General features: G+C 38.8%; 1 protein-coding gene across 1 annotated transcript in view; it reads left to right on the top strand.

The window, feature by feature from the left end:
* LTN1 (listerin E3 ubiquitin protein ligase 1) overlaps positions 1–27,694 on the top strand; it is a 70,904-nt gene that overhangs the window by 28,278 nt on the left and 14,932 nt on the right. Inside the window, exons 8-21 of the mRNA XM_060198575.1 lie at positions 693–883; positions 1,770–1,905; positions 4,999–5,790; positions 6,356–6,397; positions 9,518–9,707; positions 10,603–10,842; positions 11,503–11,656; positions 13,286–13,430; positions 14,539–14,725; positions 16,987–17,146; positions 18,719–18,823; positions 22,006–22,148; positions 26,552–26,687; positions 26,853–26,997. Coding sequence (XP_060054558.1) covers positions 693–883; positions 1,770–1,905; positions 4,999–5,790; positions 6,356–6,397; positions 9,518–9,707; positions 10,603–10,842; positions 11,503–11,656; positions 13,286–13,430; positions 14,539–14,725; positions 16,987–17,146; positions 18,719–18,823; positions 22,006–22,148; positions 26,552–26,687; positions 26,853–26,997 — 2,766 coding nt within the window. The remainder of the gene's footprint in view (positions 1–692; positions 884–1,769; positions 1,906–4,998; positions 5,791–6,355; positions 6,398–9,517; positions 9,708–10,602; positions 10,843–11,502; positions 11,657–13,285; positions 13,431–14,538; positions 14,726–16,986; positions 17,147–18,718; positions 18,824–22,005; positions 22,149–26,551; positions 26,688–26,852; positions 26,998–27,694) is intronic.

The following is a 27,694-nucleotide window of genomic DNA, read 5'->3' as shown; positions in this document are numbered from 1 at the left end:
AGGGGGAGAGAAAGACACCTGCAGACGTGCTTCACCGCTTGTGAAGTGACTCGCCTGCAGGTGGGGAGCTGGGGACTCAAACTGGGATTCTTATGCAGGTCTTTGCACTTTGCGCCAAGTGCGCTTAATCTGCTACACTGCCACCAGACATTATTATTATTATTATTATTATTATTATTATTATTATTATTATTAATTATTACCAGAGCACTGGTCAGCTCTGGCTTATGGTGGTGCAGGGGATTGAATTGGGACTTTGGAGCCTCAGGCATGAGAGTCAGTTTGCATAACCATTATGCTATCTAGTCCTGTCTGAACCTTTTTTTTTTTTTAAAGATTTTATTTATTTATATATTAATGATAAAGATAGGAGAGAGAGAAAGAACCATACATCACTCTGGTACATGTGCTGCCCAGGATTGAACTCAGGACCTCATGCTTGAGAATCCAGTTGTTTTATCCACTGCACCATCCCTCGGACCACTAACCTATTTTGTCTTATTGCTTTATTTTATCTTCCAAATTATTGATGAGAGAGAACCAGAGTATCACTCTGGCACATGCATTGCCAGAGATCAAACTCGGTCACCAACTCCAAGGCTGTAAGGTAGAACTTTTTTATTTTTGAGAGTCTATGAATCTTCTCTTTGAATTGGGGGAAATAGGTTTATTATTAACTTTTCTTTGCTCAGGATTGCTGGCTTCATGTGAATGCAAAAAAAAGTGTGTTTCCCAAGCTGTCAGCTGTAGTTCGTGAAGGTGGTCGGGGCCTGGCAACTATCATATATCCTTACCTTCTGCCTTTTATCAGCAAGCTCCCTCAGTCCATTACAGATCCAAAGTTGGATTTCTTCAAAAATTTTCTCACCTCTCTAGTTACAGGGTAAGAGATTTTAAAATTCTTGATACTTAAAAGTGAAAGAGATTTTCCTCTTCATGAATCAGTAGAATAATGTATTCTATTGTCTTTCTTATTTAATTTACCCCCAAATGTTTTGTTGCTTACTAAACAGTATTCAAGTTCTCAGGGAGTTAGACCTGGAATTCCTTTCTTAGGTGCTTTCAAGGCTTTAATGGTAGCTCACAGATGAAAGTAAGGTTCAAGGTCTATAAGATGGAAAGATTGAAATTGAGAGAGAGAGGATCTGTGTTTCCATTCAGGGTTTAATGTATATGATTAGATATATAAATATAACTAAAATTAAGTAAGAATAGATTAAAACAAGTTAGTCTATTTGTTGAGCTTAATAAATAAAAAGCGCACAGTTGCATTAGTGAATGAAAATTTTCTTATACTACCCTCTTTTTTTTCTAATATGTAACTCCCTAAATTTTTATTATTTATTTATTTATTTATTTATTTATTTTCAACCAGAGCACTGCTCAGCTCTGGCTTATGGTGGTGCGGGGGACTGAACCTGGGACTTTGGAGCCTCAGGCATATGAGAGTCTCTGCATAACCATTATGCTATCTACCCCCACCCTCTTATACTACCCTCTTATCTGTAGGTAGCTCTCTGTCAAATTTGTCTGCGGATTGGTTCATGGATAAAATAACAAAGATGTGTTGTTGACGCTTTTGTGAAAATACTGTTTTTCATATTCTAATCAATGTTGTTACTAGTTTTCAGTTTAAGAATCATATATATATATATATATATATATATATTAAAAATCCTCTTCTTCAGTTATGATGCCTCTCCCATGTCTTTAGTTTGTTTGTTTATGTCTCCATCAAACAGTAAGCCTCATTTACTTTCTACTTTTAGGCTATCAACAGAGAGAACCAAAACCAGCCTTTCCGAGAGCTCAGCAGTGATCTCTGCTTTTTTTGAATGCTTACGTTTTATAATGCAACAAAACCTAGGGGAGGAAGACATTGAAGAGATGCTCCTCAATGATCAGGTATTTATAATCTGAAATATGGCCCTTTCCACACTTTTTAAAAAAATCTTTTTATTGTTATTATTATTTGTTGGATAGACACAGTCAGAAATTGAGAGGGAAGGGGGTGATACAACGGGAGGGAGACAGAGAGACACCTGCAGCCCTGCTTCACTACTTGTGAAGCTTTCCCCCTGCAGGTGGGGACCGAGGGCTTGAACCTGGGTCCTTGCGCACTGTAACGTGCACTCAACCAGGTGCACCACCACCTGGACCCTTTCCACGCTTTCTTCAAGCTTATTCTATCCTCTTGTCCTTTCTTTAGACTTTCTTGGAAAATTTTTATTTTATAACAAGAATTGAGTAATGTATATTTCTGATTAGATAACAATTCTATACTGTCAGTTGCTAGAACAACCTGTAACATCTGAGTACTAATCAGTCTCTGGATGTATTAACCCTGACTATTATAAGCAGTTAAAGTGCAAAGTAAGAGGGGCCGGGAGGTGGTGCATCTGACTGAGTGCACATGTTACAGTGCTCAAGGACCTGGGTTCGAGCCCCCGGTCCCCACCTGCAGAGGGAAAGCTTCACGAGTGGTGAAGCAGGGCTGCAAGTGTCTTTCTCTATCTCCCCTTTCCCTCTCAATTTCTGGCTGTTTCTATCCAATAGATAAAGATAATTAAAAAAAAAATTTAAAAGATTTAGAATATGCTGTTTGGGAATTTTTGTATCAAGTTGAAATTATGCTATGTAACCATATTAATTACCTCTCAGGTGCACCTACATTTATACTTTTGTTCGTAATTGTGTTTGACCCATAATCAGTGATGAGAGAGGGTTCTGGAATATGGTTCCTTGTGGTATGAGATTCATTAATGAAATCATGTAAACTCACATCTTACTTGACCTTTTAGTGCCTTATCTTTTCTCTTTTAATTTTATTTTTGTTTCTTCTTTCCCTTCTTCCCTCTCACTCCCTTCCTCATTTCTTTCTCCCTATCTTCCTTTCTCTCCTTTCTTTCCTCACCCCCCCCTTTGTCCTTTCTTCCTCTCCTTCCCTCACCTCCTTTTCCTTCCTTCCTTCCTTCCTTCCTTCCTTCCTTCCTTCCTTCCTTCCTTCCTTCCTTCCTTCCCAGAGCATTGCAGACTTAGGCAGGACAGTTGTTTGCATAACAATTGTGCTATCTCCCTGACCTTTCAGTTAATTTTTATCTTGATAATTTAAGATTTATGGGAGTCAGAAGGTAGCACAGCAAGTTAAGCGCACATGGTGCAAAGTGCAAGGATCCTGGTTTGAGCTCCTAGCTCACCACCTACAGGGGAGTCGCTTCACAAGCAGCGAAGCAGGGCTGCAGGTGTTTTTCTCTCCCCCTCTCTATCTTCCCCTCTTCTCTCCATTTCTCTCTGTCCTATCCAACAATGACAGCATCAATAACAACAACAGTAATAACTACAACAATAAAACAAGGGCAACAAAAGGGAAAAAATAAATAAATATTAAAAAAATAATTTAAGATTTATGAATTCTGTGGGTTATATGTGTTACCTATTGTTGGTATGCTTCTAAAAACCCCTTCTGTTTCATTTGGTTTTAATCCCCCCTGCTTAACACTGCATTCTATTTACATAACCACTTCATTCTATACATAACCTGTGTTAACAAGCACCACCTTCCCTCCAGGGCATTGGTGGTTTAGTGGTAGAATTCTCACCTGCTCCACCCCCTCTCCTTGTCATACCCTGATTTTCACCAGTCACTTTTCTCTCCACCCTCTCTGTGTCACATCCTGTTCCCACCCTACTGGGCTAGTATATTTATAAGGACAAGATTGTAGTTTTTAGTTTAGCTTAGCTTGGTATAGATTGCGCTGCGTCCTGCATGAATAAAGAGATACTGCGTACAATCCAGCCATGAGTCCCGGGTCGTCTGTAACCCACCCGTGAAGCCAGCCTGGCGAAAACAACCTATTGATGTAGAATAAAGCAGAAAATTTGAATCAAGTTCAGAGGATACAAAAAAAAAAAAATGTATTGGTGGTCCAGGAAGTGATGCAGTGGATAAAGCATTGAACTCTTAAGCATGACGTACTGAGTTCTATCCCCAGCAGCACATGTACCAGAATGATGTCTGGTTCTTTCTTTATTTTAATTTTTTAATATTTATTTATTTTCCCTTTTGTTGCCCTTGTTTTTTTTATTGTTGTTGTTGTTGTTATTGTTGGTGTTACTGATGTTGTCATTGTTAGATAGGATAGAGAGAAATGAGGAAGACACAGAGGGTGAGAGAAAGACACCTGCAAACCTACTTCACCGCCTGTGAAGTAACTCCCCTGTGGTTCTTTCTTATCTTTCTTATGAATGAATAAATAAATAAATTCTAAAAAAATGTATTTGGGGAGTCAGGCAGTAGTGCAGTGGGTTAAGCGCCTGTCACGTTAAGCGCATTTCACACAAAGCGCAAGGACCGGCATAAGGATCCTGGTTCAAGCCCCCGGCTCCCCACCTACAGGAGAGTTGCTTCACAGGTGGTGAAGCAGGCCTGCAGGTATCTATCTTTCTCTCTCCCTCTCTGTCTTCCCCTCCTCTCTCAATTTCTCTCTGTCCTATCCAACAGTGACATCAATAACAACAACAAGAATAATAACTACAACAATAAAACAAGGGAAACATAAAGGAATGAATATAAAAAATTATTTAAAAAAATGAATTTGTTAATGACCAGTAATCTCGATCAGTTATATTGTTAAAAACAAATTCTGGGGCTGGCTATAATGGTTATGCAAAAAGACTTTCAGGCCTGAGGCATCAGAGATGTCACGTTTAGTCCCTAGCACACTATAAGCAAGAGCTGAGCAGTGCTCTGGTAATAAATAAATAAATAAATAAATAAATTTAAAAAAGCTGGTAAAATGTATCATTTTTGATATGTAAATGACTTTTGTCTTAACTCTTTTCAGAGCTCTGGGGAAATACAGGTTCCCAAATTACTTAGTATACATATTGTAGAAATATTACTTTTTATTAATAATAGTATCATATTTTACAAATAAATTATTTAAGTTTTCTTTCCTCCTGAAAGCTGAGTTTTTATACTTTGACCTTCTCTTTTAGTTGATTCCTTTTGTTGATTCAGTTCTTGACGATCCAAAATTGCAAGATGGAGAGCTATTTAATCATCTGGCAGAAACTTTAAATTCATGGGAAACCAAAGCAGATGTGGAAAAAGATGGTAAAACAGCTCACAGCCTGGAGAAAGTGCTGCTGAAGTTCTGGGAAAGACTGTCAGACATCTGTGTTGAGAAAATCAGTGAGCCAGATGCTGACGCGAACTCTGTTCTGGGTGTATCTAACCTCCTGCAGGTCCTTCAGAAGCCAAAGAGCGCATTGAAGTCCAGTAAAAAAAAAGTTGGCAAGGTTAGATTTGCTGATGAGTTGCCTGAAAATAAGAAAGAGAATGAAAAATGGGCATCCTCAGAAGGAGAGAACAGTGTAAGCTCTGAATTTACTCAAAATTGTTCAGATCTAATTTCTCCGCTCAGGAAAAAGCCTTTGGAAGAATTAGTCTGTAAGCTGGCAGGGATGAGTATTAATTATGTCAATGAACACAAGTCAGAGCAACATCTAAGGTTCCTTTCCACTTTGCTGAACTCTTTCTCTTCCACCCAAGTATTTAAAGTGCTGCTAGGTGATGAAAAGCAGAATGTTGTCAACACCAAGCCTCTTGAAATAGCCAGCCTTGCACAGAGGAATCCTGCGGTGCAGTTTTTATATCAGAAACTAATTGGTTGGCTAAATGAAGATCCAAGGCAGGATGCAGATTTCCTGGTGGACATTTTATACAGTGCCCTCCGTTGCTGTGACAGTGATATGGAAAGAAAAGATGTCTTGGATGATCTAACCGAGGTATGACTCGTAAATCTTTTGGCAACTTGAAGGAGGCCAGCAGGATAACTTGTTTGGATAGCACCATTTGTATGAACCATGTTCAAGCCTACCCGTCACCACAGTGAAGCAGGCTTTGATGCCATGATTTGTCTCCCTGTTTCTCTCTCTGTCTTGCTCTTTCTACTGGAAAAAAATTAGCCCAGAGCAGTGAAGCCCTGCAGGTGACCAAAATAATAAGTAATAGTTTTCACTGACACACTAGTTACTTATAAGCATAACTAGACCTCCATGAAGGTTGATGTGAATGATTTCTTCATAGTAACTCGTCAACCCAAAGATAAACGCTGTCTTATGATTTGGAAAGTGTGTGAGTTCTTGGTAGGTATTGGTAGGTATTCAGGAAGTGTGTGAAGATGATAGTCCCTTGGTGATATAGAGGTAACTTCTGTCATGTCATACTTTTCAAATTGCATTAGCAACAGATTTTTGTTGTTTTATAGTCGTTACATGTGACTTCATTTATTTGTAAAAAGTTTGGCTATTCCTTCTATCAGTCTGTTTCTAACTCCTCTTTCCCTTTCAGGTGGAACTGAAATGGAAATCTCTTTTTCAAGTTATTGAAAAGGTATCATGGATTTTTTCTTTTCCTTTCTCGCATTTAGGGAGGTATAGAAATGTTAAAGCCACGGTCATTTTTATACACTGGTGTCAGGGTTAGGAAACTTTCTTATTATGTTAATGTACCTCCCTTCCTATGTCATTTTTCTGGTGAGCAATACTTTAGGAAGAATGGATGCTTAGTGGATAGTCCAATTATTCCTTCCTTCCTAGTAGATGATAGAGGGGGAATCACACATGTTGCTACCTTTTAAACTAAGGCTGTAGGATTTTATTCTTACCGCATTATTGTCTTTTCTTTAGAAATGAATTGTGTAGTTCTTCCATTGCTAGGACATACCAGTAAATTGCCCTACTTTGGAATACTACTCAAAATAATTGAAGTCTTCCAGTGTTCATCTGATTGTCAATAAACTAAATAATAGAATTTGCGATAAGAACAGTGAATCAAGGTTCATAATTACCTGAGAAGTTAAAAAAAAAAGGCTATAATAGCCTTTCCTAATGAAGGTGAAGGTGATAGAACACTTTTATAGTCATAGAAATGTTTTAAATACCTAAAGTTCTCCTTTTTAATAAAGCACTTAAAATTATCTTTAACTTGTATGTAGCTAGCATTTAGTCTTCCTTTCTCATAGTGTTTTAATTTAAGTTTTCCTTAGTATCCAATGTTTCAGAGTGATGCTCTGGTGCAGTCTTCCCCCTCGGCCCCCACCCCCTCTTCTTTTCCTCTCTTTTTAGATCTTGTGTTAAGAAATAAATAAAGTTGGTCTAGGGGGACAGCTTAATGGTTCTGCAAAAGACTTTTATACCTGAGGCTCTGAGCTCCCAGGTTTAACCCTCAGCACCACCATAGCCAGAGTTGAGCAATACTGTGGTCTCTTTCTCTGTATCTTTCTCTCTGTATCACCAATAAATAAATATTTATTAAAAAAAAAAAAAAAAGGAAAGAAAGAAGTCTTAAAAAAATCTGGTAAAACCCGCAGAATCTAGAATTTACAGTTTTAACTCTTTCTGAGCATACAGCGCCAAAGTGTTTCGTATCTTTGTATTTTGGGGCAAACCAGTCTCCAGGAGATTTAAAACAGATTCTATTCCCATTAGACAATAACTCCCTATTTGCTCCGGCGCTTAATTTTTTTATTAGTTACAGATTATTCATTTACCATTTTTCAGTATGAAATATTTGTCACCTACAATACAAAATTTGCATTTCTCTTCGTTAAGTCATGTAAATTCTCTTCCTTAAGTTATGTAAATAAGCCAAATCATGATGAAACTGCTTTAATCAGAGTAATCTGAGTTAACTTATAGCTAGAGAAGACCGGTGCATTCATTTTGCGCCCAGGCATTCACCTGTCGAGTAGTTCAGATACCCAGATCTGTTTGGAACACTGTTGTCATCCGGGTATGGTTGGAAAGTGCTGCCTACTGCCGACCAGTGTTTGTAATTCCATAATTAACTGAGCTCTTCATCTCCTCAAAGCTGGTTGGATTCTCTACGGAGATATGTTAAAGACTTCATGTGTTAGGCATTTATTCATAAACTTACTTTCAGGACTCTGTAGGATTGTAAAAGCAGATTTATTTGGTAAACTGCACTAAGAAAATTAGTCTTATAGCCCTCTAAACTCTTGTTTTCATAGTACCTCATTCTTGATGAGCAGAGTTTTAAAGTCAGTTTCTTTAAAACACACAAATTTTGATTTAAGTTTTTGGAATAATTTAGAAAAGGGTATTTGCTAGATTAATATTTCCCTCCCTTCTTCTCTTTCCCCACTCCCTTTTCCTCTTCCCAATCCCCAGGACCATTTTAATTTCATATATATATGAAAATATATATAATAATATATACATATATACCAGAGCACTATTCAGCTCTGGTTAATGGTGGTGGCAGTGATTAAACCTGGGACCTTGGAGCCTCAGGCATGAAAACCTTCTACCTAACCACTGTTATCTTCTAGTCCATCAGTGGCCTTTTGTTTGTTATAGCATGGGGGGAAGGGAAGTGGGGAGAGACAAGAGAGTAGAGACACCTGCAGCACTGCTCTACCATATGTGAAACCTCCCCCATGCAGGTGGGGACTGGTGGCTTGAATCTGTATCCTCACAATGTGTACACTCTGCTGGGTGAGCTACCACCTAGCCGCCCCCCCCCCCCCTTTGAAATAAAAAAATAGGCCCGGGTTTGTTAAGAAATTTGTTCACGGTTATAAAAGCACAAATAGTGGCAAAACCTAGGGCTAAAATAGAACCTCTAGTTACTTACAGTTTTTAACATAAAAGGATAAGCATTTTTTCAGGCATTCTCCAATCTGCACTTGGATTTTTTTCTTCTTTCAGATTGCTTTGAAATGAACCAAGTTGCAAACTACTTTCTTCACAGCCTTTAAAGCAAAAGAAGCTCTGGGAACATGGATCAGCATGCTTTTGGGGGTGGATTTACATTTTTTACCCCCTCACTTCTCTACTCCCATGAAATAAACCAGTTGCCATCAGATCTGGTCCCAGTAATTTATTTCAGATTATTTGAGATGTTAGTAATAAGTTCCATTATATATTAATTGTTATTTAATGTAGCAAAATTTCCGAACACAAACTTAATACCTTTAGAGCATTTCTAGCTTTGTCTTCAAAAGTTCTGTTTATTATTCATCAAACATATCTACAGTGTTGATAGCAGGTATCAAAGAAGGTTAAGACAGTCTCTACTCTCAAGGAATTCACAGTCGAAACAAGACACACACAGATGAAACATTTAATAGTGTTACGATCCAGTAAGTGCTTTAGAAACCCAGAGAAAAGCAGTGATGAGTTTGTGCTAGAGTGGATGGGGAAGACTTCATAAAGCAGTTGGGATTTGTACTGATTCTCAGAGACCTTTTTTCTTTAAGTATGAAGAGGGAGAATATTGATGTTGGGAAGATAGTATGAGCGAAGCATAGGATGCGACTAGATAGGTAAAGCTTAGTGGGGAACAGGGAAGATACTCGTCTTCCTTGAACTTGAAAGATAGAATGAGTAGTGATGTTGGGGCCATGGATGGAGGGAGGTCGGTCATGTTTTGGGAAGGTACTCTCTTTGATCCAGCTTCTAATCTCTACTTGAATTTTTATGGTTTTAGGCATGTTCTAGTTCAGAGAAACATGCTTTAGTAACTCCTTGGCTAAAAGGAGAGCTCCTTGGAGAGAAGTTGGTAACCTTGACTCATCATCTTTGCAATAAGAATGTGGAATCGGCTGTACCTTCTGCACCTTACTTTTCTGAAAGATGGGCTCTTCTAAGCTTAGTATTGTTCCAACGTATCAAAAATGGTAGGCAAAAGTTGACTTTTTTTTGGTGTGTGTGTGTGTGGGGGGATTTCAGTTTGTATATTACTGACAGAGTAAAAATACTAAGCCTTAGTTCATTCAAATATCTTATTTTTGTAAAATTTATTTTATGTGAATGTGTGTGTAAGAAAGAAACCAGAGCACTGCTCAGCTCTGACTTGATGGTGCTGGGAATTGAACTTTGAACCTTTGAGCCTCAGGGATGAGAGTCTTTCGTCATAACCATTATGCTATCTCCCCAGCCCCAGATATCTTAATTTTGTAACCCCACTAAATGTCTACTAATCTTTGTAGCTTGACTTGGAAGGTAGTTAGTGTTTTTACTTTTAGCACCTATAAAGGATTATTTATTCAACACAATTGTACACTTGGATTTTATAGAGCACATTGCTTGTCCCATTATTTAAAGACTTTTTTTAAAAATAAAAATGAGAGTGCTTCTGTGTGTTTGAAAATAGATTTGATTTGTTGATAAAAATTACTTTAGTCTAATACAAAGACATTATTAAAAAAAGAAAAAGAACAAAAAACATGAACTCAAGTAGTTGGTTAACTGAAAATAAGATATTTAGAAATGCACTGTTAGGGAGTTGGGTGGTAGCACATCGGGTTTGCATGTGACACAAAGCGCAAGGACCGGTGGAAGGATCCTAGTTGGAGCCCCCTGCTCCCCACCTGCAGGGGTGTTGCTTCACAGGCGGTGAAGCAGGTCTGCAGGTGTCTTATCTTTCTCTCCCCCTCTCTGTATTCCCCTCTTCTCCATTTCTCTCTATCTTATCCAATGACAACATCAATATAAAAACAGTAATTACAGCAATAAAAAAAAAGAAATAATATCTTTTTGCCTTTTGTCCACTTGATTTTTCTTTTTGTCTAGATTACTTGATTGGAGAAGTATATGTTGAAAGAATTATTGTTAAGCTTCATGAAACATTATCTCAAGCAAAGAAATTGACAGAAGCTGAAAATAAGGACTCACCAGTGTCTTTTATCTGTGATGTGATCTATAACTATTTCAGTTCAGCAAAAGGGTGCTTGCTAATGGCATCATCTGAAGATTTATTATTAACTCTCTTTCAGTTATGTGCTGAGAGTAAAGAACAAACACATTTACCAGGTAAGAAACTTATGCTCGAATGTTTTGTTTATATCTGGCTCTGACATTCCAAGTGCCCAGGCTTAACTAATTGAATGAAACGTGTGGAAATGGAAAGCATTTTGAGTGTAGGACAGGACTACAAGTCTTGAACTCCACCAGCTTTAGAAACCAAGTCAGATGTGTGTAGATAATCAGTTTTAGGTCTGTACAGTTTCAGAAAGAGTCACAAATAGGGGTTTTAGAATCTTGGCCTCTTCACTCACTAGCTCTGGTAGGTTGCTTAATTTCTTGCTGCCTCAGTTTTGAGATACATTAAGGAAGCTACTAGTATCTCCTTTCTACTCTGATAGGGAAGAACATTCAACATTCAGTCTGTATTTCAAAGTGAACTGAAGCTAACTTAAAAAAAAAATTTCTGGGGTCAGGAGGTAGCGCAGTGGGTTAAGCGCGCATGGCGCGAAGCTCAAGGACTTGCAGAAGGATCCTGGTTCAAGCTCCGGGCTCCCCACCTGCAGGGGAGTCGCTTCACAGGTGGTGAAGCAGGTCTGCAGGTGTCTACCTTTCTCTTCCCTCTCTGTCTTCCCCTCCTCTGATCCACTGTTAATATTTCAAGGCATTTTGTACCGATTATAGTTACTTTACTGGGACTATAAATTCCTGTTGACATCTTGATTTTAGATTTCCTTATCTCTAAGCTGAAGAATACTTGGATCTCAGGTGTGAGTGTATTGGTCCATCAGTCTGGCAGTGCCTATAAGCAAAGTACCTTCCTACGTTTGTCTGCTCTGTGGCTGAAGAACCAAGTTCAGTCTTTGTCTTTGGATATCAAGAGGTAAACTTTCATAAGATCACTTAATAGTATTTCTTTTTATTTATTTATGTGTTGGATAGAGACAGACACAGAGAAAGGTAAGTAGAATTAGAGAGGAAGAGAGACAGATAACCTATAGCATGCATGGCTTCACCACTTTTGAAGCTTTCTCCCCTGCTGGCAGGGACCAGGGGCTTGAACCCAGCTCCTTGTGCACAGTAACATGTATGCTCAACCAGCACCTGACCTCAGTGGTATTTCTTTAATGCTTGGTGTCTGTCCTTCAATAACATCTCATTACTAGTGGTAGGGCTTATACAAAATGCTTTGTGATATAAGACATGATATCTACAGAACTCTTAAAAGATTTTTCCAGAAGGGTTTTGCTTCAGTAATCATTTAAATTCAATGGAAAAAATGATAAATATCAGCATGGCTTTTGGGTCTGATAGCCGCCACTGTTTTAACAGATTAGATTGCAATGACCTGGGAGGTGGTGCAGTGGATAAAGCATGTTCCAGAGTGGTGTTCTGGTTTTTTTTCTCCTCTCTTCCTCTTGCTCATTGATCAGTAAATAAATGTTTGAAATAAAAAAAAGGCATTAGATTGTAAATCCTTTTTCACACAATTGAAACCAACAAAATGCCTCCAGAGGCAACTGGGGCTGATCATTATGCTCTTTTCAGGAGTCGGGAAGCTGTGTTTCAGGAGTTGTTTGTTTTTTTTTTTTTTAATGTGAAATAGGTTAGGCCTTCAATGTGAGACAGAGATAGCGCTCAATTTCAAATAAAAACATTGAATTAAATTCCCAACTTGACTATGTGTATATTACTAAAGTCGTGTGTATTTATTAATTTTAATTTTTTTGTATTTATTTATTTTCCTTTTTGTTGCCCTTTTTAAAAATTATTGTTGTAGTTATTGTTGTTGTTATTGATGTTGTCGTTGTTAGGTAGGACAGAGAGAAATGGAGAGAGAAGGGGAAGACAAGGGGAGAGAAAGACAGATACCTGCAGACCTGCTTTACCGCCTGTGAAGCGACTCCCCTGCAGGTGGGTAGCCGGGGGGCTCGAACCGGATGGTGCCATGTGAGCTTAACCCGTTGCGCTACCGCCCCGACTCCCATGTATATTTATTTTTATTGTTTTTTGTTTGTTTGTTTTTTTGTTTGAAATAAGGTATGGCCTGTTGTAGGGTATTTAATATGTTTCAATTAAAAAAAATTTTATTTATTCATGAGAAAGATAGGAGAGTAAGAGAGACAGACTCACATACCATTCTGGTACATGTGCTACTAGGGATTGAACTCAGGACCTCATGCTTGAGAGTCCAATGCTTTATCCACTACACCATCTCCCAGACCACTTTCAATTTAGTATGTGCTAATACTCTAGTGTGTTTTATTAATAGTGTACAATAAACAACTTTTTAAAAGATTTTATTTATTTATTAATGAGAAACATGGGAGGAGAGAGAAAGAGCCAGACACTACTCTGGTATATGTGCTGCCGGGGATTGAACTGAGGACCTCATGCTTGAGAGTCCGATGCTTTATCTACTGCGCCACCTCCCAGGCCACACAATAAACAAATTTAATGTACATTCAGTCATACATAACTGCTACTGTAAAATTCTTTGCATTATTTTCAGTCTTCAGGTTCTTTTGTCTGCTGTAGAGGATCTGCTAAATACTTTTCTAGAGAGTGAAGACACTTCTCTTCCCAGAATGTATATTGCAAGTGTAATGCCGAGCAGCAGTGAATGGGAAAAGATGAGACAGTCTCTTCCTATGCAGGTATGTTTGAGATCAGACAGTGCATATCTCCTTCTGAAGTTTAGATTCCTTGCAAGCTTAAATAGTTTTGTTATTCTGGGTAGGAAAAAAAAAAATAAGATATACGTTTATCTTTCATTTTATTCTGAAGAAGAAAACAATTAATAGGGAGTTGGGCGGTAACGCAGTGGGTTAAATGCACATGATGCAAAGTGCAGGGACCGGCTTAAGGATCCCGGTTCTAGCCCCCGGCTCCCCACCTGCAGGAGAATCGCTTCACAGGTGGTGAAGCAGGTCTGCAGGTGTCTGTCTGTCTTTCTCTCCCTCTCTCTGTCTTCCCCTCCTCTCTCCATTTCTCTCTGTCCTATCCAACAACGTTGCCATCAATAACAACAATAATAACTAGAACAACAATGAAAAAACAAGGGCAACAAAAGGGAAAATAAAAAAAGAAAACAATTAATAAATTTTTATTTTATCTTGCCTTTATGTTTCATGTATTGGATGTTTGCTCTTTGCAAGAGCAATACTGTCAATACTGGCAGTAGCCATAGCAACAGAATAAGAACTAGTTCTGCCCTGAAGAAAGCTTAAAGAAATACACCTAAAGACTTGAAAAAGAAAAAAATAATCTTGTGGTACAGGAGGTGGCACAGTGGGTAAAGCGTTGGACTCTCAAGCATGAGGTCCTGAGTTCAGTCCCCGGCAACACATGTGCCAGAGTGATGTCTGGTTCTTTCTCCTCCTACTTTCTCATTAACAAATAAAGAAAATCTTGAAAAAGAAAAGAAAAAGAGAAAAATAATTTCAAGCCACAGCTATGACCTTGGGAGTATTATGGTGATTACCATTGGTGGGAGGGGGACACAGAACTTTGGTGGTGAGGGGTTATAGTGGTTATGCAAAAAGAGTTGCATGCTTGACTCACCCGATGTCCCAGGTTCAATCCCCAGCACCACCATAAGGCAGAGTGGTAAAAGCAAACAGAAAAGAAATCAAACCTGTAGGATTGTGTGGCATCGCTAATAAAATAGTGATACCTTCATTTGTATTCCTTTTCTTAATTGTGTTGATAGTAAATCATGTAGGCTATCTGATGACTATATAACTTAATGCATTCTTTTTACAGTGCTTGTATAGGCCTCTTATAGAAGGAAGATTGAGTTTGAATTATGAGTGTTTTAAAACAGATTCTGCAGAACAAGATGCAAAGAAACTTCCTACCCATTTGTGTACTTCAGCATTATTGAGCAAAATGATACTGGTTGCGCTGAAAAAGGACCTAGTCCTAGAGAATAATGAACTTGAGGAAATAAGTAAGTCTATATATGACCTTTCAGCTCTAAATACACATTTTGAAATAATTACAATAAGTATAATTTTCAGATAACTTTGATTATCATGCACTATAAATCTTTAAAAAATTAGGATTCCTTAGCTGCTGTTAGTTTAAGTTACTCTGTGAATATTAAGTTGCAAATTAGGTGGAAACAGTGGTATCTGGTTATTATATTATTGTCTGTGCAGGGCAAAATTGAGTGTATGATAGTTACCCTAACTGGCATAACATGTACAAATAATTCCATGTTACATGACCCCAAGAAAAGTGGTTAAGTGGTTCTCTAGTGTTTAATCAAGGATTCGGAGTTACCAGTTTATTTTTGAACTGCTGTGCCTTTTAAAAAATGTTTTTATTATCTTTATTTATTTGATAGAGACAGGCAGAAATTGAGAGGGAAGGGGGAGATAGAGAGGAAGAGAGGGTGGGGGTAGATAGCATAATAGTTATTCAAAGAGACTATCATGCTTCGAAGTCCCAGGTTCAATCTCCTACACCATAAGCCAGAGTTTAGCAGTGCTCTGGTTTAAAAAAAAGAGGAAGAGAGACAGAGAGACACCTGCATCACTGCCTCACCACTAGCAAACCAAACCTTTCCCCCTGCAGGTGGGGACAAGGGCTCGAACCTGGGTTCCTTGTGCATTGTAACATGTGCTCGACCAGGTGCCTTTATATTCACAGGCATGTACTTTTCCCCCTGGAAAGTAAAGCTTCAAATGTTGAATCGCAGGAGAATTTAGACTTTAGACTATCTCCTCATCCCTGGAAATGGCGTAGAATTATAGATAGCATTGTGCCCTGTAGGAGAGGGAATTAAAGGTAGAGGATTTACATAATATCTTTGTCAGTCTTATTTCCAGTCCCTCTGCTCTGATACAGGTATTAGCAGAGAATATATTCCATTTAGAAGCAAGTTGTAACAGCTCTCTTGGTTAGCTAATTCCATGTGCAGTTAAGGGATCAAGGAGATTAGTCCATAGTGAACCTTGTTCAGAGCTGTTTGAATTGGGAATTAGAGCAATCATTTTTGTACTAATCTATTATCATAAATTGTTGTGACTAGGAACGGTGCCATTTTGTTGTTCTCATCATAATCGCATCAACTATTAGTCAGATATTGTTGTCTTTCATTATTTTCCCTCCAGTTTATTTTATGTATTACATATAAGAGAGAGCTTTCCATGAAGCAGAGATAAGTGGGGGAGGTGGCAAGAGAAAGAAGCCAGACACTACTCTGACACTTCCGGTGCTAAGGATCAAATCCAGAACGTCAGGCACAATGTGCTCTGCTGCTTCAGCTGTTTTCCCTAGCTTCTGTTGCTTTTTTCTTATCTTGACTGGATTGATTTCACTTGGGGTAGGATGAAATTTTCAACATGATCTGAAGCCTTTTAATATCAAAATCCATACATGGCTTTTCTAAAGGAACTGCAAATAATTGTGTATTAAAACCTAGCACGGGGCCGGGTGGTGGCACACCTGATTGAGTGCACCTATTACAATGCACAAGGAAGGACCCAGGTTCAAGCCCCCGGTCCCCACCTGCAGAGGGAAAGCTTCACAAGTGGTAAAGCAGTGCTGCAGGTGTCTCTCTCTCTCACTATCTCACCCTTCCCTCTCAAATTCTGTCTCTATCAAATAAATGAATAAAGATAGTTAAAACATTTTTTTTAAAAAACCTATCACATATCACACTTTGTGGTAGATACTTGTTCATGTAATTTTTTAGAACACTTCTGAGATAGATTGTAGGATCCTACTCAGTATCTCTGTGTATAGCTCATCATGACCATTTGAATGCAGACCAGTCTGTTGTTTACTGAGGCCATGTTGTTTACTTTTGTCATGTTGTCTCCCACTTTTTAAAGCATTAGCTTGAAACATCTCGGATCTAGCATCCACTGGTTATCTTTACACAGCTCTTTACTATGTGTGACAAAAAATTGTTTGACTCTTAGAGTGTCTCAGATACCTTCATTCCTGTGACATTAGTCATGAAAGGAACAGCTAAGATTTAGGAGAGGAATGGTGGTTTTTTTTTTATCAAAGTTCTCTCAGATTTCATTATCATTGAACACCGCAAAGCAGACTTGAAAAATCACTTCACCGGTTAGTCGACGAAATGCTTTGGTGAGATGCGTGGTCGTAGCAATGTTGGAAAATGGACGAGAGAAGTGAAAATGCTTGCAAGGTCTGTTCCCAAAGCACACTTGTGTAACGTGCCGTCTATTTTGCTAGTTGCAGAGCTGCTCTACTCACTTCAGTGGTATGAAGAATTAGACAACCCACCAGATTTTCTAACTGGATTTTGTGAAATGCTTCAAAAAATGAACATCACATATGATAACTTATGTCGACTTGGCAATACTTCAGGTCTTTTACAGTTGCTATTCAGCAGGTAAGGCTTGATTTCAGCTTCCATATTCTGGAGATTATTTTCCTAGCTTGTAGTTTTTTTTAAATGTATTTAACTTATTTTAATGTATTTTTTAAAATATTTTATTTACTTATTTTTTGAGTGTATTAATGTCAAATAACTTATTTCCTAAATTCATGGAGAAACATTGAGAATCCTTGAATTTTCAACCTGATATCCATACATGACAAGAAGCAAACAAAATCAGAGTTCACCCTTAATAAGCTTCCACTGTACGAAGGTTAAGAGGCTCTGTGCTCCTACATAGGAAAAAAAAAAAAAAGCTGGTGGAAACCCCCAGTTAAGTTTGTCCTCCACTAGCATTCCAGCACTTCCCAGTAATAGTGGCCACAGTGGAAATTTTCAGAGCCCAGGATCAAAGATCCACTAGAATTCTTCATAGTCTCTAGAGAACCATAAAACTGTTCTTTCTCAATGTCACAGACTAAGAAGAACATTGCTGAGTCAAAATAATTTTTATTTTTATTTTTATTTTTGAGAGATGTAGAGAGAGAGAGAAACACCAGAGCACTGCTCAGCTCTGGCCTATGGTGGTGCGGGGGATTGATTTAACTTATTTTTTAAAGATTTCATTTTATTGCTAAAGGGGAGAGTGTGAGAGAAAGAGCGTCACTCCAGAACCTGTGATAATGGGACTCTCACGATTGAGAGCCCAACACTATCCACTGTGCTACCTCATGGACCATACTACTTAGAGCTTTTTCTGTAAAATGCAAATCCTGCTTCATGCTAATTTTTTATTTAGAGGTTTAATATAAATTAACCCCCATTTCAGTAATTAAAACTTTGTGGATCCTACTTATTTGATTTATTGTTCTGAGGAAATGCCTTGATTTTTGCCTATGGTATTTAATTAAATAATAAATATAGTTAAGGGGCAAATGATAAGGAAAGCAAAGTCAGAAGTATCTCTAGTCATCTGTGACCCCTGCTCTTAACTGCTCTCAAATTCAACTTTCTACCTAATGTATTGTTGCAGGCTTGTTTTAATTGCAAACACAAAACTCTCTTGGGGAAGTGCATGTGAAAATAGAGACATCATACAGATTACAGTTAGATGTTTAGCTTGTTAAAAACATAGTATGGAATTGCTTTTTCACTGACGATTTATTTTTCACTTGCCTGTGTTTGGGGGTAAGCTTTTTAGTATCAAAGGATTCTGCTCTCAGTCCTTAACTCTAAGAATCTACGTGGTGGTTTCTCAGCTTCTACCACAGAGATGTACTCCGCGGTATGACTTTTTCCTAGGCTTTTGTCCTCAGGTCTAATTATTAGGGTTATCTCATGTTGAAGCAGTTGAGGGTCTTGGGAATTACCTTGTAATAGGAGCTCAGCATCAGTTGCCAAGTAGAAGCCTGAGCTCCTAGTGCTTTTTGTATGGCAGTTGCTTGGGTGCAGAAGTCCTGGGTGAATTGAGTCCTTCACAAGGTGATCTTTTAAATTCTGTGAAAGGAAACCAGGTAAACAATGCCTTAAAAAAAAATCTTAGTTACACTTTCAAAATAGACTTTTTTCCCCCCCTTCCTATTTCAGATCCATGGAAAATGGAACCCTTTGGTCTCTTATTATAGCTAAATTGATCCTGACCCGGAGTATTTCTTCTGATGAAGTAAAACAGTATTATAGGAGAAAAGAAAGGTACTTTAAAATGGTTTTTTACTTTGTGATTTCTTGTAATTGGTCACCAATCTTTATTGAATCAAAACAAAGATGAGAAGGTTAGAAAATTAAAGACAATGATAGTGAAAGACTTAAAAAGCAATATGAATTATTTTAGGTTGGGGAAACACCTTTTTTTTTTTTTTTTTTTTAAAGCAGCCCTCCTCCCTCCCCCCTTTTAAAGATAGAGACAGAGAGGCAGAAAGAGACCACAGCACAGACGATTCCTTCAATGTGGTAGGTAGGGGCCAGGCTTGACCCTGGGTCACACACATGGCACAATAGCAAACTAATCTAGTGAGGTGTTGCCTTGTCCTGAAACATCTTTTTTTGAATAAGCACTTTAAAAAATGTAGTTTCACGGGAGTAGGCAGTAGCACAGCAGGTTAAGCACACGTGGCACAAAGCACAAGGACCCGCGTGAGGATCCTGGTTCAAGTCCCTGGCTCCCCACCTGCAGGGGAGTCACTTCACAAGTGGTGAAGCAGGTCTGCAGGTGTCTTGTCTTTCTCTCCCCCTCTCTGTCTTCCCCTCCTCTCTCTATTTCTCTCTGTCCTATCTAACAGTGACGACATCAATAACCATAATAACTACAACAACAACAAAAACAAGGGCAACAAAAAAGGAAATAAATAAATAAATAATAAAGAAATGGAGTTTCACACATGCACTCTACCACTGAGCCACCTCCCCAGCCCAATTTTTGTTTTTATTTTCTGTGAGGGAGTGAGATCAAGGTGAGCAGAGAGGAACGAGTGCACAGTACGGTTCTGTGGATAAGTAGAACCCATGGAGTGTGCCCCTTGGTGCTTTCTACTGTTTTTATTTCGTTGCTCTTTCATGTGGTATCTGTCAGGGATTGAATCCAGGGTCAGGGATTGAATCCAGGGCCTTTTGTGTGTAAGACAGCTGTCACTAAGTTCCATGCTCTCCTAAGGAAGTACTTTGAATATATTGACATTTTGTGAAATTTTATACTCATTTCAAGAAATTGTCAATTTGCTTATTGATTCTCTTCCTCCCAGAAATCTTTCTTTTCTGCCACCACCTTTATTTTGGGCTGGGCATGCTAATGATGCTGAGCATTAAATAAACAGCCAAAAAACAGGGGGTATATTGAATTCCATAATGAAACAAAAGAATTCTCGGGAATCGGGTGGTAGCACAACGGGTTAAGCGCACGTGGCACAAGGACCCGTATAAGGACTTGGTTCAAGCCCCCTCTCCCCCACACACCTGCAGGGGAGTCGCTTCACTAGTGGTGAATCAGGTCTGCAGGTGTCTTTCTCTCTCCTCTCTGTCTTCCCCTTCTCTCTCCATTTCTTTTTGTCCTATCCAACAGTGATGACAACAAGAATAACTACAACAATAAAACAACACGACAACAAAAGGGAATAAATAAAATAAATAAATAAACATTTAAAAAGAAAGAATTCTCAAATGCTGTACTCTGATACAATGGAACAGTAAACAAATATTTGATATATATATATATATAATATAATATATTAGAACTTACTTAAAAATGTCCAGACCTCTTTATTTTGAGATAATTCTAGATGCCCATGTAGTGGTAAATAATAGTACCCTTCATTTAATTTCCCCTTGTGATAACAGATTGTATAAATTCAGTACACTTTCACAACGAAAATATAATGATTTTTGTTTTTATTTAGTGGATTTGGAATCTCATGCATGTGTATTTTACTGCTCCAGGCTGCCTTTTAAAAAATTATTTATTTATTTATTTTTGTGATTTAATATTGGTTTACAAAAATAACAAGATTAACAGGGTACAATTCCATATGGGTTGACTCTTATTTCTATAACTATACTTACATGTATTTGCCCATTTTTTTCCTACAGTCTTGTCTTCCATCCCTTTTTAAGTCATGTTTTTCCTTTTTTTTTTTTTTTTATCCTCTTGTCTTTCCGGGCCCTGATGGCATTGAGAGTTCAGACACAAGAGTGTCATTATCGCCTAACGTTTCTCACCCTCTGGGAGTATGGACCAAAATTCTTTTTAGGCTGCAGAAGGTTGGAGTTCTGGTCTCTGTAATTGCTTCTCCACTGGACGTGGGCATTGGCAGGTCGATCCATCTCCCCCCCCCCCCCCCCCCATTGCCATTTTCCTGCAGAGAGAAGGATAGTAACAAGGGGATCACCCAGTAGAATGTGCCATCACCATGCACAAGAACCAGTGTTAAGCCCGCAGTCCCCACCTGTAGGGAGAAGCTTCGTGATTGGTGAAGCAACACCACAGATGCCTCTTTTTTTGTTTCCCTTTCGGTCTCCCTCTTTCTCCTCAATTTTCTTCTGTCTCTATCAAAAAAGATAAAGAAAATAAGGATAACAACAAAGAGAGGAAGAGACACTTCAGTGCCATAGCACCTCACATGTGTCAGGGCAGTGGACCCGGCAAGGCAGGTACCTTACCTGTTGAGTAAGCTCACCAGCCCTTATTTTTTATATATTATTAGTAGAATTATTTGGCTTTTCTTTTCTTTTTTAATATTTATTTCCTTTTGTTGCCCTTGTTTTATTGTTGTTATTGATGTCGTCGTTGTTGGATAGGACAGAGAGAAATAGAGGAGGGGAAGACAGAGAGGGGTAGAGGTAGATAGACACCTGCAGACTTGCTTCACCACCTGTGAAGCGACTCCCCTGTAGCTGGAACTCGAACCCTGGTATTCTTAAGCCAGTCCTTGCACTTTACACCACCTATGTTTAACCCGCTGTGCTACCACTCGACTCCCTTAAAAAGAGGCCCCCTCCCTCCTTTCTTTCTCCCTCCCTCCCTCCCTCCCTCCCTCTCTCTCTCTCTCTCCCTCCCTCCCCCCCTCTCTTTCTCCCTCTCTCTCTCTCTCTCTCTCTCTCTCTCTCTCTCTCTCTCTCTCTCTCTTTCTTTCTTTCTTTCTTTCTTTCTTTCTTTCTTTCTTTCTTTCCCAGAGCACAATTCAGCTCTGGCTTTTGGTGGGGGATTGAACCTGGGACCTGGAAGCCTCAGGCATGAGTGTTGATTCGCATAACCATTATGCTTTCTCCTCCATCCTGGCTTGCTTTTTTTTTTTTTTTTTATACATAGGAACTGTGAGGAACTTTATGAAAGAACTGTGTATTTAAGATAAATATAATTCATGCCTTTTCTTTCCTTTAAACAGTTTTTTTCCACTGACAGAAGGTAATATGCATACTATCCAAAGTCTTTGTCCATTTTTATCAAAAGAAGATAGGAAAGAATTCATTGCTCAATGTATACCTGCCCTTCTGGTCTGGACTAAGGAAGATCTTTGGAGTACTAATGGTTAGTTGTTTGATAAGTATTTTATTAATTATTGCTTGAGTCGAAAGAAATGATTCTTTGTACCTCAATCTTAATCCACCAGAGACAAGTTTGAACCTGTAGCTGATTTCTAGTTTATACTTTTTATGTACCATTGCAGAGTGGCTATTAATATTTTACTGTCCAGAAATGCTGCAGCCTTAAGGGGCTGGCCATGGCAAGCCTGTTTAAGCACACATGTTACATTGCAGAAGGACTTGGGTTCAAGCCCAAGTTCAAGTCTCTTTCCCTCCCCTCTCAGTTTCTCTCTCTATCCAATTAAAAAAAAATCTATGTCACCCATACAACTTTAAGGGAAGATTACAACCGTAAGTACCTTCTAATAATTCATTTTCTGTGTAGCATTTTTTGTTTGTTTTTACTCATCTTCCTCTGGTCAGCCAATGATTGAACAAATAGTATAGATAAGAAAAGTAATAGCTTTTGTTGTATTTAAAAAATCTTGCACACTCTGCACTTTATTAGGTTATCAATTTAAGAAGCAGTTTGAGCACTGGTTTTGTAGTAGTTTCTTTAGTAGAAAAGACAGATAGAACATTACATCCTGTGATAACTGATTTAACAAGATGTGCCGTGGGTCCAGGTTGCAGTGAAGGAGTTTTCAAGTGAAAATGGTTGATTTCACAAAGAGAAATGTTTCAGTTGAACATCGAAGGATAGTTTTCTGTCCATAAGTAGTTGTTAGAGATGTTCCTAGTATACAAAAACATAAAACAGAGCTGAGAGTTCACTGTGGTTAACGTCTAAAGTGGCTGGTTGGAAACAAACTTAATACTTCCCAGTTGTGGGGAAATTAGCTGTTCTGGTTAAAATCTTCTATTGGCAAGAAGATTTGATAAACCTTATTTTTATTTGCTTTTAAAGGAAGATTAAATATCTCTTGCTTTCTCCCTTGGTTCCTGTTTGTTTACAGGTTGAAAACCAAAAGGTTTTGGCCTTTAAGGTATTTCACAACCTCATTAAAGCAGAACTCTCCAGTTTTACTTAATTCTCATACTTTGCGAACATTCTGTGATTATGATTTGATTTTATCAGTACTAGTATTCTTGTGATTTTTTTGTTTTGTTTGTTTATCTACCAGAGCACTGCTCAACTTCGGCTTATGGTGATACCACTGCATAACGAACGCTAGCTCCTCAGCCTGCTCTATACTGTTTTACTCCCTCAAGTGCCTTTTTGCTAGTCTTGCAAATGACTCTTTACTGTTTTATACATCTTGGTTTAAATACCAACTTTGGGAGATACTAGTTTTCTGTCCTGAGCTCTCAGTTTTTATCACAATTTAATTGCCACCGGGGTTATCTCTGGGGCTTGGGGCCTGCACAGTGACCCCATCACTCCTGATGGTTATTTTTTCCCCTCTTATGATTCTTTTCTTTTCTCTTCTCTTCTCTTCTCTTCTCTTCTCTTCTCTTCTCTTCTCTTCTCTTCTCTTCTCTTCTCCTCTCCTCTCCTCTCCTCTCCTCTCCTCTCCTCTCCTCTCTTCTCTTCTTTTCTTTTTTTTTTTTTTTTTTACCAGAGCACTGCTCAGCTCTGGCTTATGGTGGTGCGGGGGATTGAACCTGTAACTCTGGAGCCTCACGCACGGGCACAGAATTTCTTTACATAACCATTATGCTATCTCCCCCTGCCCTGAATTTATTTTTTATTTGCTAGAAACAGAGAAATTGAGAGGTGAGTGGGAGATAGGGAAAGAGATACATCTGTATTCCTGCTCACTGCTTTTGAAGCTTCCTTCCTGGTGGGAACTAGAGACTTGAACCCAGGTCCTTGAGCATGGTAACATATGCTCTCTCCAAGGGGGACCACCTCTCAGACCCACTTTCATCTCTCATGATTTGGTTTATTTATTTATTTATTCCCCTTTTTTGTTGCCCTGGTTATTTTTTATTGTTGTAGTTATTATTGTTGTTGTTGTTGAATAGGACAGAGAGAAATGGAGAGAGGAGAGGAAGACAGAGAGGGGGAGAGAAAGATAAACACCTGCAGACTTGTTTCACCACTTGTGAAGCGACTCCTCTGCAGGTGGGGAGCCAGAGGCTCGAACTGGGATCCTTATGCCAGTCGTTGTGCTTTGCATCACCTGCACTTAACCCTCTGCGCTACCACCCAATTCCCCACGATTTGGTTTTTAAGTTTGCCTCTGCTGCTAGATCATTCCCTTTTGGGGAATGAATCTTTCTTTTCATTTACAGGGTCATAGTTTCGCACCTCATTCACCACCAAAGTTCTGTCCCCCCAACTCCTTAGCAGCCACCATTGTTGTCACAAATCACCTGGCGATTTCTTCTGTTTTTGTTTGTCAAGTTCTTTTGTTCTTGTTCTCTTTCTGTATTGCACATATGAGCAAAACCATCTGATAGTTGTCTTTTACATCTGTACTTATTTCACTGAGCATAATCGCCTTCCCGCTCTATCCATTTGACCTAAAGGACACAATATCGTCTCTTGAAATTGTAGAGTAGTATCAATTGAATATATTATATTCCATAACTACTTTATCTGTTCATTTGCCTATGGGCACGTAGATTGCCTCCACTCTTTGGCTCTTGTGAATAATGTAGTTAAAAAAATAAGAGGTATGGGCGGAGGGTAGATAGCATAATGGTTATGCAAACAGACTCTCATTCCTGAGGCTTTGAATTCCCAGGTTCAACCCCCACACACACACCACCACCATAAGCCAGAGCTGAACAGTGCTCTGGTAAAATAAATAAATAAAAATAAAAAGTAAATTAAAAAAATAGAGGTCTATATAAGGACTTGGATTTGTCTTTGTTCATCTCTCTCTCTTCTCTGAATTTACCAGATGTCACCATTCATTCTTCACTACGTCACTAGAAATAGCTATCTAAGTATCTCAGAGTTAGGGGGTATTTCTAGGGGCTAGTAAAGAAGATAAAGTTTCTGCCTTCATGAGGCTAATTTTTCCTTCCTTCCCTCCTTCCTTCCTTCCTCTCTCCCTTTCTCCCTTTCTCCCTTCCTTTCTTCTTTAAATCTCTTTATTGGGGGATTAATGGTTTATAGTGAACCGGTAAAATACAGTAGTTATGTACATGCATAACACTTTCCATTTTTCCACATAACAGTTCAACCCCCACTAGGTCCTCCTCTGCCATCATGTTCCAGGACCTGAACCCTCCCCCTGCCCTACTCACCCCAGAGTCTTTACTTTTGGTGCAGTACCCCAACTCCTGTCAAAGTTCTGCTTTGTGTTTTCTCTTCTGATCTTGTTTTTCAACTTCTGCCTATGAGATCACCCATATTCATCCCCTTGTTTCTGACTTACCTCACTTAACATGATTTCTTCAAGCTCCATCCAGCATGGGGTGAAGCAGGTGAATTCACCAGTTTTAACAGCTGAGTAGTATTCCATTGTATGTATATACCACAACTTACTCGGGCTAACTCTCTAATGAATTTATAACAATTAAATAAATATGAGTACAATAAAAGGGCAATAAGCAGTGGCTTTTGAGAGCAGAAATGTGAAGGAGAGTATTTTGTAACAACGAGAATTCCCGAAAGCGGGCCAGTGTTTAAGCTCGTTGCTTGACTTCTAAAGAGCAGAGATTCTGAAAGTGCTTTCCTGACATAGCAGATGCTGATTGAGTCGAACGTATGAATTACAATACACTTTATTTTCTCCGTCTGTATTTAATTTTGTATTTTTTAAACTTACTTTTTTTTTTTTTAAATGAAAGAGAGCTATAGAGAGAGACCAGAGCACTGCTCAGCTCTGGCTTACGGTTGCTTGGAATTAAACCTGGGACCTCAGAAGAATGTCTGAGGAAACTTGAAAGCCTTTTGCATAATCATTATGCTATCTCCCCAGCCCTTGCATTTGTTTTCTGACTATATGGTGTGGCTTTTCTGCTTGTTTTATTTTCATTTGAGAGGTAGATGTGCTGAAAATTCTTATTTATTTTGCCTCTAGGGTTATCTCTGGGGCCTGGTGTCTGCACTATAAATCCACTGCTCCTGGAGGCCATTCCCGCTCCCCCCCCCTTTTTTTTTGCCTTTGTTGCCCTTGTTGTCATCGCTGTTGTTGTTGGATAGGATAGAGAGAAATTGAGAGAGGAGGGAAAGACAGAGAGGAGGAGAGAAAGATAGATACTCGCAGACCTGCTTCACTGCATGTGAAGTGACCCCCCTGCAGGTGGGGAGCTGGGGTCTTGAAGTGGGAGTCTGAGAGAGAGAGAGAACCAACATATCACTCTGGCTCATAGTATGCAGGAGATCAAAGTAAGAAGTCTATGCTGAAGAGTTCACTGCGCCACCCCCGGGGCCACAATAGCACACTTTATGTTTTTTATAGGAAAAATATATAATTATCTTAATTTTCACATTGAATTTTACCTCAGGAGGTTTTGGTCATCTTGCCATTTTCAATTCATGTCTGAAGACCAGAAGTATAGATGATGGAGAGCTCTTACATGGCATATTAAAAATTTTGATATGCTGGAAGAAAGATCATGAAGATATTTTCCTTTTCAGTTGGTAGGTGATACTTTATACTGTGTTTACCCCACTACAAACCATGTGGACCCAGATTATGTGTCGCTGAAGTAAAAGGTTAATAGACATTTAAACATAGCATACGTTTGAACTGAATGTGTGATATAATTTTTCTAATGTTCAGTTTTGTTTTTGTCTCCGTCACAGTAATTTGTCAGAGGTGAGCCCAGAGATACTGGGTGTAAATATAGAAATTATGCGCTTCCTTTCCCTCTTTCTGAAATACTGCTCATCTCCTTTGGCAGAGAGCGAATGGGACTTCATCATGTGCTCCATGCTGGCGTGGCTGGAGGTAAATTAACCTAACGTGTCACCACCTCTTCGGGTGTTCATGCATATCTGCACACAGGAACTACTAACTAGGCTTGCTTTTTTTTTTTTTTTTTTTAATTTCTTTATTGGGGAATTAATGCTTTACATTCAACAGTAAATACAATAGTTTGTGCATGCATAACATTCCCCAGTTTCCCATATAACAATACAACCCCCACCAGGTCCTCTGTCATTCTTTTTTTTTTTTTTTTTAAATATTTATTTATTATTTATTCCCTTTTGTTGCCCTTTTTTAAAATTTTTATTGTGGTCGTTGTTGTTGGATAGGACAGAGAGAAATGGAGAGAGGAGGGGAAGACAGAGAGGGGGAGAGAAAGAAAGACACTGCAGACCTGCTTCACCGCCTGTGAAGCGACTCCCCTGCAGGTGGGGAGCCAGGGGCTTGAACCAGGATCCTTATGCTGGTCCCTGCGCTTTGCGCCACGTCCTTCTTGGACCTGTATTCTCTCTACCCACCTACCCCAGAGTCTTTTACTTTGGTGTGATACACCAGTTCCATTTCAGGTTTTACTTGTGTTTTCTTTTCTGATCTTGTTTTTCAACTTCTGCCTGAGAGTGAGATCATCCCATATTCATCCTTCTGTTTCTGACTTATTTCACTTAACATGAATTTTTCAAGGTCCATCCAAGATTGGCTGGGCTTGCTCTTTAAGTGA

This window comes from Erinaceus europaeus, chromosome 9, assembly GCF_950295315.1.
Source record: "Erinaceus europaeus chromosome 9, mEriEur2.1, whole genome shotgun sequence".
NCBI classification, from domain to species: Eukaryota; Metazoa; Chordata; class Mammalia; order Eulipotyphla; family Erinaceidae; genus Erinaceus; species Erinaceus europaeus.
This window is presented reverse-complemented; position numbering and strand designations above follow the sequence as displayed.